The sequence below is a fragment of the Dicentrarchus labrax genome, unplaced genomic scaffold, assembly GCF_905237075.1.
Source record: "Dicentrarchus labrax unplaced genomic scaffold, dlabrax2021, whole genome shotgun sequence".
NCBI classification, from domain to species: Eukaryota; Metazoa; Chordata; class Actinopteri; family Moronidae; genus Dicentrarchus; species Dicentrarchus labrax.
The window spans coordinates 31680918-31697802 of NW_026136711.1; the positions used below are offsets into that span (position 1 = coordinate 31680918).

The following is a 16885-nucleotide window of genomic DNA, read 5'->3' on the forward strand; positions in this document are numbered from 1 at the left end:
GGTATCAATAAAGTCTATCTCATCTTATATTATCTGCCCATAAAACAAACTGTGTATATAACAGCCATCAACCTGATACATCTTTATGACTGGATTATGCTGAAGTAATGCAAGGGAAACGAGATTGAAATACTTTAATTAGCTTTAATTAGTTTTAATTAGACTTTGTACAGTTGAGAGAATAGAAACCTATTCACATAGACACTTTACATAACAGAGCATTACACAAACTGATCCAGAGCAGATCTAATAACAACGTTTGATCTCTGAACCGATGAACCTTCAACAGTTGACATACTTCCTCAATTCCTCAATTTGCTTGACAGAGGAACCTGTTCATCCTGTTTCCTAAAAATCCTGATAATTACAGATTTCAAAAAGCCAGAAACAACCGGTTGGTCCAGTTATCACCAGGATCCTATGTGTACATTTGTTCTCTACAGTTATGTTTTAATGACATTTGGAAGGAAAGAAGAAGAAGTCCTGACATTCTGAGTTCATTAGCGTCACTCCTCGTCCTCTTCCTCAACCTCAAGCTGGAGACGGGAGGCGAGCCGCCGGGCGAGCTCAAGGTCACCTTGCACGTCTCGCTGGACCTTCAGTTGACCTATGACCTCGTGTCTGACACCGAGGTCAGCCACAGCCGTCTGGACCAGCTGCAGACGGGTTTCTCTGAGGGCACGCCTCAGCTTGGCCCGCCGGTTCTGGAACCAGATCTGACAGAGAGAGAGAGAGAGAGAGGGGGAAATTAATATGGCAGAGGTAGCACAAGAAGAGTCGCTAAGTGCATTAACTCCTTTTTTTGTCTTTATTTTATACTCTCACACTTTCCACCCTTTGTTTTTATTATATATATGATATAAGTATTTCTTAATTTAAATGATAAAGTGAGACCATTTAGCTGAATAACACTGATTGTGGCTACAAGCGTTTTTTTTTTTAAAGGACAAAAAAATCAATGCAGCACAACCAGAGACTATGTCTTTGTAATCCCTTCTTCTTTTTCTTTGTCAAAAAATGGCGCCTACTTTACCCACAGTCCAACTCAACAGCCTGCAATTTAGCTTACTATGCCATTTTTCTGTTGAATGCTCCTTTTTTGTCACATTGTTGGACTGGACCAGTGGAGCTCAGCTGACAATGGTTAATATTGTACTAATGAAAAGGTTTATTCTACGAAGCTGCCGTACAACGACTAGACATAAACAAGAAGCTTAAGCCGGAATTCAAAGTGCCTCAGCTTGTTTCCATAGTGATAACACAAACATTAATTTAATGCTGTATTACTGGAACAGAGAGGAAGTTTATGACAGCACCTTGTTTCTCCCATTGTATTCAATGGGATTGGAGTGGTATTAAAATGCTTGAAAAGCAAAAACTAATTAATTTTCTCATTTAAAATATATATTTTATATCTATATTAGATAATAATAATTTAGTACGCTTGGTGAGTCTGAATTCAGCTTTGTGGCTGGTGGTTTGCTGCACATGCAACCTCTATTGACTGACCGCCACTGGCAGTAATAGTCCCAATAAGACCTGTAAACTGACTTTGATCCAGACCACCATCATTGTGAACGAGAGAAGTGGGACAACAAAGACACTATTTTAGGGTCTTCAGCATTATTTTACACACATTTCCCCCAAAAATCAGCCTGATATATTTATTTGTTTCTTTGTGTTTGTGATTTCCACTGGTTCTTTGGCTCTAAACCAGGTTTTTAATGACTTTGCACAGTGGATTAATGAAGTTTAACAGATTAAAGAGAAGCAGCGGAGCTATCATCATTTCAGAATAAAATGCCAGAGTTAAATTCTCAGTGTGTCTGAACCTGTATTCGGTCCTCGTCCAAGTCAAGTCTCCCGGCCAGCTGCTCCCTCAGCTGGATACCTGGATAACAGTTCACCTGAAACACTCTCTCCAGTATATTCACCTGCACACACACACACACAAACACACACAGAGAGAGAGAGAGAGAGAGAGAGAGAGAGAGATTAACAGACTAAATACAAACCAGTATTTGTTTTCAGTGTTTGATGCTGGATGTCCTCAACCTCATTACTTATTTTGAACTAGAATAATACTTTGTTATGATCCATTTCCCTGAATGACTAATTGTCTGACTGACTGACTGACTGACTGACTGACTGACTGATTGATTGATTACCTGGCTGTTGGTAAAAGCAGTGCGCGGTCTGCGTCCGATGTACCAGTTTGATGTCGGTCTGGGAGAGTTCAGCTGCTGAGGATGATGATGTTGTTGTTGTTGACAACACTGTTGTTGTTTAGAGTAACTGCTGTGTCCTGTGTTCTCCTTCTCCGCTCCGATCTCTGGGTTCAAACATAAAAGAACAATCACACATTACACACCTTTCATAATCAAAATATGATAATCCATCAGTCCTATTAAATTAGGCTTTTATATTCTAGACCCAATAGATTTTACACACATTAACGTGCATTTTAAATACATTTAATTGGTTAACATTTGCCTCGGTTGTATATTGGATTATGGAACTGTTCGTATTTTTATCCAAAACAACAATTAATAAATAAATATTGATTTTATCCTTTAGGTTAATGAAACACTGAGATTAGTTTAGTTACAGTTCAGTTTAATGTAGCTGAATGGGATAATAGCGTGATCAATCATCAGAGAAACTGAATGAAAAAAGTTTAGAGGTTTCCTTTTCATCTGTTGTCTCAGAACAGCTTCTCAAATTAAATATTTGTTTCAAGACGCTGCAAAAGACCTGAACTTTAAACAGCCACAGCAGGTTGTTGGATTGGAGGGCTGGAGTCCAAAACCAAATTGTTAATTGAAATATTTTAAGTCATAAATTGTATTGAATATAAAAGCTAATTTAGCTTTTTAATTGTTAAATCAATAAATAACAATACCAACCTAAGAAGTCATGTAATTACAGAAGAGACCAAAAAACTATTTATTTTCAAAAAGCAACTTTTACTGTGAAAAGAATTACATCTATAAGTACCTTTATATACAGTTACAGTGCCGCATAAGAGGATTGTGGTTCTCTGTGTCATATACATTTATACCAAACTAAATGGATAATACTAAGAATAATACATTTGCTGTATCTCAACTGTGATTGCACATTTATTTTCTACAGCACACTCATCTACATGAGACAGAAAACTTGAATTAAATGTCTCTTATACAAGACAGCAAGGAAATACTTGGTCAATTCTATATTTCTACAGCACTAAGATGCACACAGTTCATATGAGACTGACATTTGGTGCTTCATCAATAAGAAACAGACCTGTCACCCTTTAACTAACTTAACAGAAAACAGTTCAAATGTAAAACTTTTGCTCCTCACCTGCCCAGGGTCGGTGGAGCTTCAGGCAGTTTCCAGGTCTTTCCAGCTCCAAACCCAGAATCCGCTCGATGGAAAACGCCGGCCTGCTTTCTCCTGTAACAGGAGCCAAAGTGGATGCCATAATGATCAATCTGACAAACTGATCAATAATCAGTGCTGAGAGCAGAAAGCCTCTGGTGTGCTAATAAAACTACTGACAACAACAAAAACTAAAAAATAATTCCATAGGTCGATTTTCCTTAAATCCAACTAAAGGTTCTACGCTGTGGAGATGTGGCCAGAAGTCGGCTGAGAAGGTGAATGGATGCTTAAGTCTGTGGTACATGTGAAGCAGCAGGAATACAAACTGCTGACTGCTGGTTTAAATGGGAGTGGAGGATTTACACTGGCCACCAATTAGAATTAAGAAGTGGTTTTCCATGTGAATGAGACTCCCCGAGGTTCCATACAGCAGCTAATCTCTGCTGTGTGTGTCTGTATGTGTGTGTGTGTTTTACTGAGGGACAGCATATTTACATTTTCAGTTTACTTAGTTTCACAATCAAATGCAACAACTCTGCAAAAAAACAGGGTATTTGCAAACTTTTCAGCTTGTGAGTGAGCGTGGGTGTGTGTGTGTGTCTATATCTGGGTTTTCCCTCATGAAATATACTGTATGTGTGAGATTAGGATGTGGAGCCTTTATAAAAACTGCCACCAGTGTCACACAAGCACAAAGCATGATTGCACCCTTTTCTTCGGAATTACCAAAGTAGAAAATCTGTTTAGTTTTTGCACTAAAAATACGTCCATCCTTCTGCTGCAAGTCTGTGGCGGAGTTTAATCTAATAATAATAATAATGATAATGATGGCAATAGTAATGATCCGGCGAGATCCACTAATGCTATTAGCCTAATCTGTGTGTGTTGTGATGCAGATGAAGCTCGTAGGGTCTGAATGCAGGTTGAAGCAGCAGGGAAGAAAACCTTTTCAGAACCAGATTAGCTCTTAATGAAGGCCTGAAGCAGCTTTAAACTAACAGCACACTTGTTTATTTAACCCTCAATGAAAGGCAGGATGGATGGAAGGATGTGATTACTACAGGCAGAAAGGAAGGCCATTTAAACTCAGCTTCGGTGTAACTGGTGGATAATAGTTAAAGGAATATTTCAACATTTTGGGGAAACAGATGTACTTTCGTTCTGAGAATGAGATGAAGATCATTATCAATCTTGTGTCTGTGTGTTAAATACAACACTGGGGCAAGGAAATGATTAGTTTTGCTTAGTTTAAAGAAGAAACACAGCAAGCTTCGCTTTGTCCAAAGTTCAAAAATGCACCAACCACACCTTTGAAGCTCACTAATTAACTTGCTGTGTTGAGTTAAATAGTGCAGTTCCTCCATCCACCCTGTATTTCTTTGCAGCGTCTCTGGATAGAGCTGATTATAAGATTTGATTGGTGAGCACAAGTTTTGCTTTTGGTCTCCAAAGCCTGGCAAAATTACTGTGACAAGACTTCAAGACAAGCACATAGTCACTGCACCGGATGTTCGCCAAGAAACAGCTCATGCCTTAATGCACGCATGGTATTTTGTTTAATTTCTTTTTAGGTAGATGGTAAACCAACCAGACGCCTTGTATACGTATGACAGTTTATTGGCATGCTATTGTTTCACTTTGGAAAGAGCTAAGCTAGCTGATTCCCCCTGTTCCCAGTCTGTGTTAAGAGTGACATAAATGCTGACAGTATTCAAACCTATCTGCCTTACAATAGAACATGTTATACACTTTTTGGCAACAAGCTATTAAAGTTACAGCAGACTGTCCATCAAGCAGTTTTCAGTACAGTTTTTCAGAGTCCCTGCATCCCTATCAACATATTCATTTACTGTTAAAGCAAAATTCATTTAAAGACAAGAACAAAATAATTTAAAAACATTTATAACGTGTCACATTTCACTGGTACTGATACTTCCCAAGACTCAGGAGCGGATGTAGAAGGGTGGCATGGGGTCGCAGTTGCTGCCACTAAAAAAGGCCTGGCCACCCCAGTTATCAAACGCTGTCATTAATTTAGATTCATTTTTAAATTAATGTGTTAAAAAAAATTAATTAATTCAATGATCTTTTATGGTCACATTTTATTTATTTGGAAAAATGTCTGAAGATTTGGAAATAAAACTATTTATTAATTTCTTATACCACTATTAGATATTTCTATTAGCTGCTTTACTGATGTGCCACAACAATATCACGTTTTTTAGTTCAAATATCTTTTTGGGGCTTTTACAAGCAAATATTGATATATGTAATTCTTTGTGATTAAATCAGCATTCACGCCAACTGTTAAAGTCTCCATGCTACCCTATGAATAGTTTTCTAGGTCCACCTCTGCCGAGACTTCAATGAAACCTACACTGGAATCAATACATTTTGGGTTTGTGAGTGAAAGTCTCTTTCTGAATTGAGGTGTTGAAGTATATCTGGAATGTGGAAAGTGAACTGGTGCAGTATCTGCAGTGTTGCAGCCATTACACCGGACTGTCATGGTGTAGAGGGAGAAATCATGAGCTTTGGGTGGTGACCAAAACAGGGAGAACGTGTATATAAGAGGTCAAAATGAGCTTCCATCGTACGGTGGCTTGAAACAAGCGAGCTGAAAAGGTTTGGGCATCCGATCTGGGTGCCTCCTGGAAGCCTCACTTTCTGAGTTTTCAAGGCACGTCCAACTAGAGGACGACCCTGAATATGTAGCACAGATTGTATATTCCGTCTGATAACACCTCAAGATCCCCCTGGAGGATCTGGCTGAGGAGGAGGATGTCTGGGCGACATTTCTGTATAATTGCCTGTCGGATTGCTGCTTGTCAAACAGCTAAAAAAAAACTGACTAGACACCTTAAAAGGTTTAAAATTAGGGAGGGTGCATTTCTTTAATGTCTGTCAATCACACTCACCTCACACAGTGATTGGCAAGGTGTTTGAAGGTGTGAGAATAAGACAGGTTTCAACTTCTCTCCCAAGCTCTTTTGTAATACTTCACACAACTACGTCTGTCAGTTTTCGTGTAAGTGTAACATCATGAATGCCTTCGAGTCAAGATTGTCAAAAATTTAAACCTTGCCAGTATCATGTAAATGTAGAACTAACATTACCTCATTAAAACTCCACCCCTTACCTGACACGCATGAGATGCCAGTAACCCTCTGTCATTCTTCCTCATGAAAAAAAAAAACAGCCGGCAAGATTCACTGTCAGTCTAACAACATCCACTTAGAGAGGACAGCCGGAGGACGGACGACCCCGCACTAAACGTGAGTTTTACAAACAGCACGACTCAAAATGGAAGTAAGTGTCAGCGTTGAGCCACATGTGACTGATTGCTCCTGGTATGTTTTCAGATTCCTTCAGAGAGAAAATGTCCCAGCGATCAGAGGAAGATCTCTACTGTCCTGTCTGCCACGACATCTTCAAAGATCCTGTTGTTCTGACATGTAGCCACAGCTTCTGTAAAGACTGTCTGCAGAACTGGTGGACAGAGAAACTATTACAGGAGTGTCCAGTGTGTAAGAGAAGATCGTCAAGGAGTGAACCGCCTTGCAACTTGGCGTTGAAGAAGGTCTGTGAGTCCATCATACAAAAGAAAGAGAGGAGAAGTTCAGCAGGGTCTGAGGCTCTCTGCAGTCTGCACTCTGAAAAACTCAAACTCTTCTGTCTGGACCATCAGCAGCCAGTTTGTGTCGTCTGTCTACATTCAGAAACACACAATGGACACAAATTCAAACCTATTAATGAATTTGCACAAAGCCACAAAAAGGAGCTCCAGAAAACACTGAAACCCTTACAGGAGAAACTGAAACTGTTTGAACAGGTTAAAGGAAACTGTGATCAAACAGCAGAACACATTAAGGTTCAAGCCCGACACACAGAGAAGCAGATTAAGGATCAGTTTAAGAAGCTTCATCAATTTCTACAAGAGGAAGAGGAGGCCAGGATCACTGCACTGAGGGTGGAAGAGGAGCAGAAGAGTAAGATGATGAAGGAGCAGATTGAGGCTCTGAGCAGAGAGATAGCAGCTCTTTCAGACACAATCAGAGCCACAGAGGAGGAGCTGAGAGCTGAAGACGTCTCATTCCTGCAGAACTACAAGGCTGCAGTGAAAAGAGTCCAGCAGCGCCCCCTGCTGGAGGATCCACAGCTGGTCTCAGGAGCTCTGATAGACGTGGCCAAACACCTGGGCAACTTGACCTTCAACATCTGGAACAAGATGAAGGAGAAGGTCTCCTACACTCCTGTGATTCTGGATCCAAACACTGCCAACTCAGAACTCATCTTGTCTGAAGACCTGACCAGTGTGAGCCGTGGAGAGACACAGAAGCTTCCTGACAATCCAGAGAGGTTTGATTACTTTCGCATCGTCCTGGGCTCTGAGAGTTTTAACTCGGGGACTCACAGCTGGGATGTTGAAGTTGGGGACAATACAGACTGGTTTGTGGGTGTGACAGCGGAGTCGGTCCAGAGGAAGGGGAAGCATCCGTCTCGTTTATGGAGAACAGGGTACTTTGATGGGAAATACAGCGCACGCTCCCTATCAGATCCCTCCACAGCCCTTTCTGTGAAGAAGAAGCTCCAGAGGATCAGAGTTCATCTGGACTGCAACAGAGGAAATCTGTCATTCTCTGATCTTGATACTAACACACACATACACACCTTTACACACACTTTTACCGAGAGGCTGTTTCTGTACTTTAACACTGTGAATATACGCCCACTGAAGATAATATCAGTAAAGTTTTCTGTAAGGCGGAGTTCAGATATATATTAGCTCTAACTAAAACCCTTAGATAACACCCTCTCTGTGGGAAGAGCAAAAAAAAAAAAAAAAACAGCCATGCAAGAAGTTTTTAACTTGACTCAAATGTTGCAACCTCACCCAAAACCCAACTGCGACACCCAATCAAATGTGCAATGACCTATTCCTAGCCTAAGTTTACTGCATTGTTTACTGGCAATCATCACAAGAGTAATGACTGTCATTGTGCTTACTGCCAGTGCAGAGCTGTAAAATCCTGCCAATTTATAAACTATTCAATTCAGTTTCATTTGTATACCGCCAATTCATTACAAAAGTTATCTCAAGACACTTTTCAAATACAACAGGCCTAGACTGTACTCCTTATATAATTACTTACAGAGACCCAAAAGTTCCTAAATACTGTGCAGTATTTCACATTTTAGTCTTAAAACTTCTGGATATTTTACTCCAATTTGTATTTGTGTCTCACTTGTTCTAGAATTATACGAGAAAGGATTGCCAGGTCCCCAAAAACCAAAGAATAATACAAAGACTCCAGAAATACTGTCTGTCAGGGCAGAATATTGTAGATCATACCTTATTTATCTTACTGCCACATTGCTACTGGAGACCTGTGGGTTCTGCAATGTGTCACCATAATACAGACATTACTAGGTAAGGATGAAAGCTGTAAGTATCAAACTTTACGGAAATGTCATTAATGTACAAAACAATAAAAACATATCTTTGTGCCTGAACTGTTTAATACCATATAGTTTTGTGAAATATAGACAGAAACAGGTTCATTTCCCACATTTTTTAAAGCATTAGTGACGTTCTTCTCAGAAGGTCAACAAATTATAACCTCATAAGAAAGTTTGTCCATTCAGCAGTTTATTAAATATTTACATGACAAAGACTCCACAAGAAATGATCAGAACGACACAGGCAGAAAGGCTGAAGTGTGTGTGTGTGTGTGTGTGTGTGTGTGTGTGTGTTGCAACATCTACTGCTGCTGGAAACAAAACAAACTGCCACACAGGAAAGTTTCCTTTAAGATAATTTATTTTGTACAGTAAAACAGGTTCAGAGGCTGCATTTGTTCCACTGAGTGTCTTTGTGGAGAGGACAGGGGAAGATGGATACACACACAAACACACCCGGGATGTTACAAACTTTCAGGGCAACCATTTCTCAGGGCTCGTGTGTGGTTATTGAGTATCTTACAAAGATGGACGATCAATCAACTTATCAGTCAATTGTGACAAAGTGTCTGATACGAGATGTCAAGATGTGAACTGCTACCGGCGATGACCCGAAGCAGAAAAACAAAAACATAGACTTTGTCGAGGGTGTGTTCAATTACGCCACAACTCTCTAACACAAACTTACGCCACAACTCTCTAACACAAACTTGCACCACATTCCAGATGCAGGAAAATCTGTCACACAAGTAGTTCTACCACGCCAACAACTTAAAAAAAGGCATTTTTCCTCTAGGAATAAACATAGTATATTTCTCTACCCCCCTCTTAGAAAGGCATGTGTGTTTGTTGTTCTGTGTCTGCATGATTGTTGTGATGTGAGCGTCGTGGGGTCATTGAACGCAGCCCTCTCCGGTAGGTTTTAAGCCCAGGTAGGGGTGAGTTTGTTTCGGTTTACTTTGGGGGCCTGTAGGCGATCTTCCTGCTCTTCAGCACAGACCACCTGTGTCTCTTCATGTAGTACATCAGAGGGACGAGGATGGCCGAGCCCAACAGCATCTGGAAACAGAACGAGAACGCAAAGATTAATCCCACAACAAGCTCCAGATTCTGTGTGCGTTTGTAGGCACGGACCAAATGGTTGTGACCCATACCATATAATCTCCAGACACGAGACACATTTACTTTAAAAAGTATTGTTTTTGCATCTGTACCCTCAAATTAAGGTATAATATTGGAGGTATTGGAACATTTCTAATGATATGCAGTCTGCTGTGTACCTTCAGGCCCATGCGTTTGCGTTGGTCGTGCTCTGGCTCGGCAGCCCACCTCAAGAATGTACACACGTCTTTAGCAACCTGGCTCATGGTGGCAGGGGTTCCTGTGACAACAGACACACAACAACCATCAGCACAGTTATTGTAGCAAACAGTAAAGCCCTCTCCTAGACAGTCAGGGTTCCCACTCTTTATTACAAAACATTTTCCAGGACTTTTTTTCTTAACAATTCAGAATCAGAAATACTTTATTGATCCCCAGGGGGGGGTTTGTTAAATTTATGACAGCACTTGCACACAAACAGTCGTATAATTTACCGATGTCCTTTTTCAGGACAACATAGACACGCCAAAAATCATGTGGCCATTAATACTGAGGCCTTTTATGATGCACTGGTTTTGAATAGAGGATGTTTGTCGATTTGCCAGAGTGTTTAAAAGTAGAATTTTAGTCTGTATTCCAAACTGTTTCCAGGTTGTTTTTGTAGAGACCTCTGTTCACAGTAAAATACCTGAACATAAAATCAGCTGAATTTATTCTCCTCCATCCTATTATCTGATGGCAGAACAAAACAAAGTAAGTAGTGGAGCCTTTCTGCACTGCTCACTGTAAGTGGGACTAGTCAATCAAATGGCCTTACAGCAGATCAAGCACACATACACGTCTTTACTTACCGTCATCATACTCAAGCACCTCGTTGTAGATGGGCGGGGCCATGCCGATGGCCTGCCCAGGGAAGTATGGGTTGTAGTAGAGTCCCTCTCTCACCGACACTCCTGCTGGAGGTTCGCAGTATCCTGTCAGCAGGCTGAACACGTAGTCCTCTCCTCCATGCCTGAGGGGAGCGGGGGGGACACACCAAGTGAATACCAAAGATTTGCAGATTTGAGGAAATGTTGTGGCTTTCAGACTTAACCATGTTTGTTTTCTGTTTTTCAGGAGTTACCTGGCATTGACAATGTAGCTAAGGTCTGGAGGCAGGGCTCCGTTGTTGGCAGCCCGAGCTGCCTCAGGATTGGAGTAGGGCTTTGGGAAGTAGTCCGACAGTTTTCCTGACCGGGTGAACATCTCTCCGTTGTCATCAGGACCGTCCACGACCTCAACCTGAACAGAACACACAACATACCTTTAAAGTGTGGCCCAAAACCTATAAATATAACAGCAGACAGAGCCAGGTGTCACCACCTACTGGCAGAACGTAGACTTTCATTCTAAAAATAACCGCAAACACTGACACAGACTCTTATGCTCACACACACAGACACACACACAGCCTCACCTCCTCAGCGATGGCCTTAACCTCGGCCTCTGTGTGCGACACTCCCACCAGATTTCTGAAGGCCAGGTACTCCATACTGTGGCAGGCTGAACACACTTGCTTATACACCTGGTAACCACGGCGAACACTGCAGGGGAAGAGAGATACTTGTAAGACTAAAGGTGCCACAACAGACTTTAAATCGAGTTCAAACATAACAGTAGAAAAAAGTATTAATTATAACCAAAAAAAATTGCAATAATAACAATAAAACACAAGATCCTGTCCCTGAGCACTGACAAATGTGTTGAATGCGTGTACCAATTACTTGTGATGCACCAATTGGGAAATTCTGGGCCAGAACCATTGTTTAACATAACTCTGTCGTTATTTATTCATCTTTTTGTGTCAGGGAAACAAAAGAAATCTCTGCCTAGTTGCAGCTCAGTCTATGTCCCTTCCCATCCAAGATGCTGCTGTGTGGTGCACATCAGGATTTCATGTGTGAGTAATGGAAAACTTATGCGGTGATTTTTAAACTCTCTGGAAAATGTATGTGTGTGTGTGTGTGTGTGTCCATGCATCACACCTAGCGTGGTCCAAGGAGGACAGAGGTCCAGCGTGGCTCCAGGGGTAGTTAGGGGGGTGGAGCTCCAGGTCGGAGGCTTTAACGGACTGATGCAGCATCAGAGCGAGCCCTGCCCCACCGGCTGCGACCACACCCAGCGTCGACAGGGCAACCTTCTTGTTCCGCGGCAGGCTGCCGAAGGACATGTTGGCCTACGGAGAAACAAGAACAGTCAGGATACCATTTGGTTAGTTACTAAAATTATTCCAGCACAACAACATACACGTGATTATTCACCTACTTCTTATATACATAACAGTCCGTACAGATATTCTGATATTATATCATTGCCAGACCTGTTTAAACAGGTTAAAAAGGAGTCAAAATAGTTGCTCATTTATTTTCTGTCAACTAATTCACTCATCGATGAATCTCTAGAATATATAAAGAATTCAGAAATAACATTAAGGATAGTAAAGAATGATTCCCAAGTGCTGCTGCAACAATATCTGAATGTTGACACTTACACCTTTATGATGACTTACAGTTGACCTAAAGACACAGCTTTACTTTATGGAAACTATTTGCAAAGTGTAATTAATCATAATGTCCTTGCTCGCAGACTGCACGCTGGTTGGGCTTATGAAAGTGCCCTTCACTACCGCTTCTGTAACCAGGTATCACATGACAGCATCCCTGCATCTTAATACGCACACACAAACACACACCAACCTCTTATCAGGGCCACGCTCAGGAAGGGCACCTATTTACAAACTTAGGACTTGAATCCATTTGTGAGGCGCTTAGGAAGCATATCATACACTGTGACTGAAATCGGTTAAATGGAAAAATAACGAGCACATTAATCAATAGTGTAACTAGAGCTGCGTAATTAATTTAAAGAAGCTTCAATTTCTTGATGAAGGTAAAAATGTGTCTGACCAGCTTTATAATTAAATACTGTAATGCTGCAGGGTTTATCTGGCCTACGAGTCTCACTCTCCAGATTTAGGAAAACACTGATTTGGTTTGTTTGTTACAATCTCCAACAAATATTCAACTTAATGCAGCTTACAACAGCAGCCACTTTAAGGGAGGAGGACAATATAAACAACCAGGAGGAGGACAATATAAACAACCAGGAGGAGGACAATATAAACAACCAGGAGGAGGACAATATAAACAACCAGGAGGTGGACAATATAAACAACCAGGAGGAGGACAATATAAACAACCAGGAGAACTACTCATGCTGACCGGTTTCTATTTGTTCATCAGGACATTTAGCCTCACATGTGGAGCATTAATAAGACACAACAGGGAGATAAATCCAGGTTAAAAGCAGCCTGGGGACGCAACCACACATGTCCAACAGCTCACAGATGAAGAGTAGCGGCAGTAAACGCTTCAGGTCGGCTTTCTTCACCGGAAGTCCGCACAGTCCTTGAAATGACGAGCCGACGAGCTCAGCTAACTTTAGCCGCTTTGAGTTGTAGACGGATTAAGAGTCTGAACTGAAGCAATTACAAACACTACGACCACACACACTGTGTATATATAGATATATATACGTGTCCCTGAACCGGTACCGACAGCAGATCGTTGCTGACGCCCTACAGAAGAGTGTGAACACCGGTGACCTTGTCTCAACCCGCAGACAGGCTAACGTTAGCCCGGTTCCCGCACGTCCCGCACGTCCCGCCGCAGCGCTTTCCCGTTAAACTGCGGTTATAAACTCACTCGGTCCTGGCTGGATGAATCCAACACTCATCCATCGACCTACCTTTGGGGTCCTGATAGTTTTCGGCGTGCTAAGGAGAGCCCTGCCGCTCCCCGATAGCACCACGACTCGTAACGCCGCCATCTTCTCTGCTCTTCTCTGAGTTTAAAGGAGCTGCTTGTCCGACACACAGCCCTTCCGCTCCGAACCTTCACAATAAAAGCAAGGGCAAGTGAGCTGCGCTGCATTTAGCTGGGACCTCCCGGTCACAGCTGTCACAATAAAACCACTGACCCTCTCCCACGGTCCCACTTCATGTAGTGTGGATGAAAAACTATAAGAATAATGCACACAATTAACATTTAAGTGAACAACTGGGCAATATCTTATGATTTATATGTATGCATGATTTCCAGACTTTAAATATAGTCACTAAATTGTGCTTGTTTATCAACAGAAGTGTTTGTTCTGTTAGGTTTAATGGTTAACTGTAATAGGTTACCCCCCATTGTGTTTATGATAACTGAAATATTGATCATATTGCTTTGTTGGTAGTTTGATGTCATATAGACTGGACCTACTCTCTGCATCCTCTCTTACATTAAGGACTCAGGTGGAAATAAATCTCTGACTTTATTGTGGCATCCTTAACATTTTGTAATTACGTGGAATTTAATATCTCCCTTTTAACAATGTAAATTGAATAAATAATATATATTTTTAGCTAACATTTACAGGACAGCTGCAGCTCTCTGCAACTAGAGACTTGGGGATGAATCACTAAGTATTTATGACAAAATTCACATAATAGAAACATGTTTTTTATGGGTATAGATTGATAAGTACCAAACCCTGTCAGAGTATGAAATACTCATATCAAATTACATTATGATGCCTCATGTATGCATAGCAAAGAAAATATGAAGTGGATTTTTACTCTCTTTAGATGAATGAACTGAGCTGTTTTCCCTTTTGTCACACAGTCTCAAGTCTTCTGCTCTTATTGTGAAGGCAGTCCTCATTTACCGACCGGAACTACTTAGCCGGGCTGATTCTCTCTAACTTTGTAAACCTTACACAACCTGGATTTACGCAACTCTTTTTTTCCGCATTGTTTTGTAACATATTACAAAACAAACTAATAAAATAAATATAGACACAGCTTATTATTATTTTTTTTTTATAAATCAGTATTTTGTTTTTAGTTTAGTTAGTTTAACACTGACAAGATTTTTCTACACATTTAAACATCTCTTGACCTCAAATAGCTTTTGAATGGGGAAACTTTATTAAACCACTGAACAGATGACAACATGCACTTTCCCCAGTGGATTTGAACACGTTCATCCATAATTTAGTACACTTTCTTTCTTTCTTTCTTTCTTTATCAGACAGGTTAACGTTTCAATAAAATAGTTTTCTTGTTTTTATTTGAGAAAAACATAACCCAATCATTAATATGCAGTACATGTAGAAAAGTAGGGCTGCAATTAACTTTTCATTTTGTCATTAATTTGTCCGGTCTGATTGTTCAGTAGTATGCCAGAAAATTGTAAAACCTTGTCCACCACATTTGGTAATCTGTAATCTTCCCATGGGTGTTTTTTTTAATGTTGTTTTGTATTCACCAGTCTGAGTTATTCAAAGCGAACTAAGAAATCTCTTTTTTATGCTTCCCTGGACAGTATTTCCATCATTAAACTGCAATTAAGTGCTTTTAACACATATAAGGAATGTAAAAATACTTATTATGTCTACATTCAGACAGGTGAAGACTCAAATCAGCTTCAGATAAACTTCACAATGTGTTAAATGATTCTGGATTTTGTCGCCCTTCACTTACATGGGGATCTTTAAATGGCCAGTATGAACGGGAGAAAGGACTACAGCAAAAAACTAAATCAGGCCTACATAGGAGCATGTGACTATTATATTATCTGTAACTACACTGCGGCGTCTGTAGATATAAAAGGCTCACTAAGGTTACAAAAACACAACAATTCCTAATGATAACATAATAATGAATATTCAGTTTCTGCCGATAGATGCTCCATAATGTTACACACTGGACCTTTAAGACAGACTGGAAACAGCTTTATTCCTGCATCACAAACCCAAAGAGGACAAAACGGACCAAAACTGAAGCTGAAGCGGTTTTATCTGAGTCCTCCACAAGATGGAAGCACAGCATCAAAAAATAAAACACAGCCCTCACTCCTCACTTCCTCTGCTGGGAATATAATATAATCAAAAGGTGCTATCACTCTCAAATGACTGACAGGTCCTGTAATACAAGGATACATGTTGGACAGCAGCTGAAATAAAGGATGTTTTTGTTCATATTAATGTGGGTAACTTGGGCTGGCAAGAGCAGGAAATGAATCACCGGAATTACATATTTAAGTATATAACCGCTGTGCAAATATGCTTAATAAAGAATCTAAAAGAGTCTGAGCCACAGAGTGCCCATATACAGAAAAACTATATATACTGAGACCATGTTTTACTACATCAAGAGCTGGAAAAGTTGCGTGCACATGAGATACAGTTCGGTGGGTGGGTGTATGGATTCAGACATACTGTAGTTGCCTGACTATTTATTGTAAGCTTAAGTGTGGTGAAGAAATCAATTTCACCTTAAGGCTGATTTTATAGTTAAGTCCTTAATTGTCAGTGTACACTTGGTAGATCACTGCAACCGTGTGAAGAATATGTGGGTGCGCAAATCATGCCTTGCATAATCCTGCACTTCATACTGCAGGGAGAAAGGCTGGTCTGTTGTGCTGGCTCTCTGTATATACAGCTATCTCATGCACTCTCAAATGAATGCTCGACTGATGTAGTAAAAGGTGACCTCGATATATAGGGGGGGCCATTCAAGACAAAATCAAAACCTGAAACTTTTTGTTGACACGTGATGGAGAAGGAAGATACAGTACATAAATAATGAAAGACTGAACATCCAGCTTGAAATATTAAGATACATAAAAACACGCAGCTTGTTTGAATGACCTTAAGTTGGTTGTGAGTGGAACTGCAGATGGATGTTTGCTGTTTGACAGCAGGTAGGTAATAAACTATTCATCAGCCCCAGCAGTGACTGTCATCGTCTGTCATGTTTGCTTGACAGGAGGCCTTCTCTGTGGCGCTGCCACCAGGTACGTGCTGTGCATACGCGCGCTCCAATTGTACAGCTGGATGATAACTGTTACAGCTTTGAATTAGACAGAAC

The 16885-nt window shown here is 40.7% G+C and overlaps 3 protein-coding genes across 3 annotated transcripts; 1 reads left to right on the forward strand and 2 right to left on the reverse strand.

Moving 5' to 3' along the window:
* Positions 1 to 124: 124 nt before the first annotated feature.
* On the reverse strand, positions 125 to 3798 carry hesx1 (HESX homeobox 1). Its single transcript, XM_051413824.1, has 4 exons — positions 3349 to 3798; positions 2169 to 2332; positions 1833 to 1934; positions 125 to 716 (listed from the first exon to the last, which is right to left on the reverse strand). The coding sequence occupies exons 1-4, from the start codon at positions 3467 to 3469 to the stop codon at positions 507 to 509; spliced, it is 597 nt and encodes a 198-aa protein (XP_051269784.1). The 5' UTR covers positions 3470 to 3798; the 3' UTR covers positions 125 to 506.
* A 2756-nt stretch (positions 3799 to 6554) lies between these two features.
* LOC127371132 (E3 ubiquitin-protein ligase TRIM35-like) lies at positions 6555 to 8883 on the forward strand. The gene is made up of 2 exons (XM_051413799.1): positions 6555 to 6644; positions 6732 to 8883. Exon 2 carries the CDS (start codon positions 6749 to 6751, stop codon positions 8153 to 8155), a length of 1407 nt encoding a protein of 468 aa, XP_051269759.1. The 5' UTR covers positions 6555 to 6644; positions 6732 to 6748; the 3' UTR covers positions 8156 to 8883.
* A 289-nt stretch (positions 8884 to 9172) lies between these two features.
* Positions 9173 to 13865, reverse strand: LOC127371142 (cytochrome c1, heme protein, mitochondrial). The gene is made up of 7 exons (XM_051413814.1): positions 13717 to 13865; positions 11955 to 12145; positions 11387 to 11513; positions 11054 to 11211; positions 10782 to 10942; positions 10110 to 10210; positions 9173 to 9888 (listed from the first exon to the last, which is right to left on the reverse strand). Exons 1-7 carry the CDS (start codon positions 13795 to 13797, stop codon positions 9784 to 9786), a joined length of 924 nt encoding a protein of 307 aa, XP_051269774.1. The 5' UTR covers positions 13798 to 13865; the 3' UTR covers positions 9173 to 9783.
* Positions 13866 to 16885: the final 3020 nt, after the last annotated feature.

What these genes read in the sequence shown, in the direction of transcription:
- hesx1 (XM_051413824.1), bottom strand. Translation starts at nt 3,469, where the DNA reads ATGGCATCCACTTTGGCTCCTGTTACAGGAGAAAGCAGGCCGGCGTTT. An exon ending in GCTCCACCGACCCTGGGCAG is followed by an intron (nt 2,333 to 3,348) that starts GTGAGGAGCAAA and finishes GTTTGAACCCAG; the next exon opens with AGATCGGAGCGGAGAAGGAG. An exon ending in TGGACGAGGACCGAATACAG is followed by an intron (nt 717 to 1,832) that starts GTTCAGACACAC and finishes TCTCTCTGTCAG; the next exon opens with ATCTGGTTCCAGAACCGGCG.
- LOC127371132 (XM_051413799.1), top strand. Translation starts at nt 6,749, where the DNA reads ATGTCCCAGCGATCAGAGGAAGATCTCTACTGTCCTGTCTGCCACGAC.
- LOC127371142 (XM_051413814.1), bottom strand. Translation starts at nt 13,797, where the DNA reads ATGGCGGCGTTACGAGTCGTGGTGCTATCGGGGAGCGGCAGGGCTCTC. An exon ending in AGCTACATTGTCAATGCCAG is followed by an intron (nt 10,943 to 11,053) that starts GTAACTCCTGAA and finishes CGCTCCCCTCAG; the next exon opens with GCATGGAGGAGAGGACTACG. An exon ending in GCAAACGCATGGGCCTGAAG is followed by an intron (nt 9,889 to 10,109) that starts GTACACAGCAGA and finishes TTCTGTTTCCAG; the next exon opens with ATGCTGTTGGGCTCGGCCAT.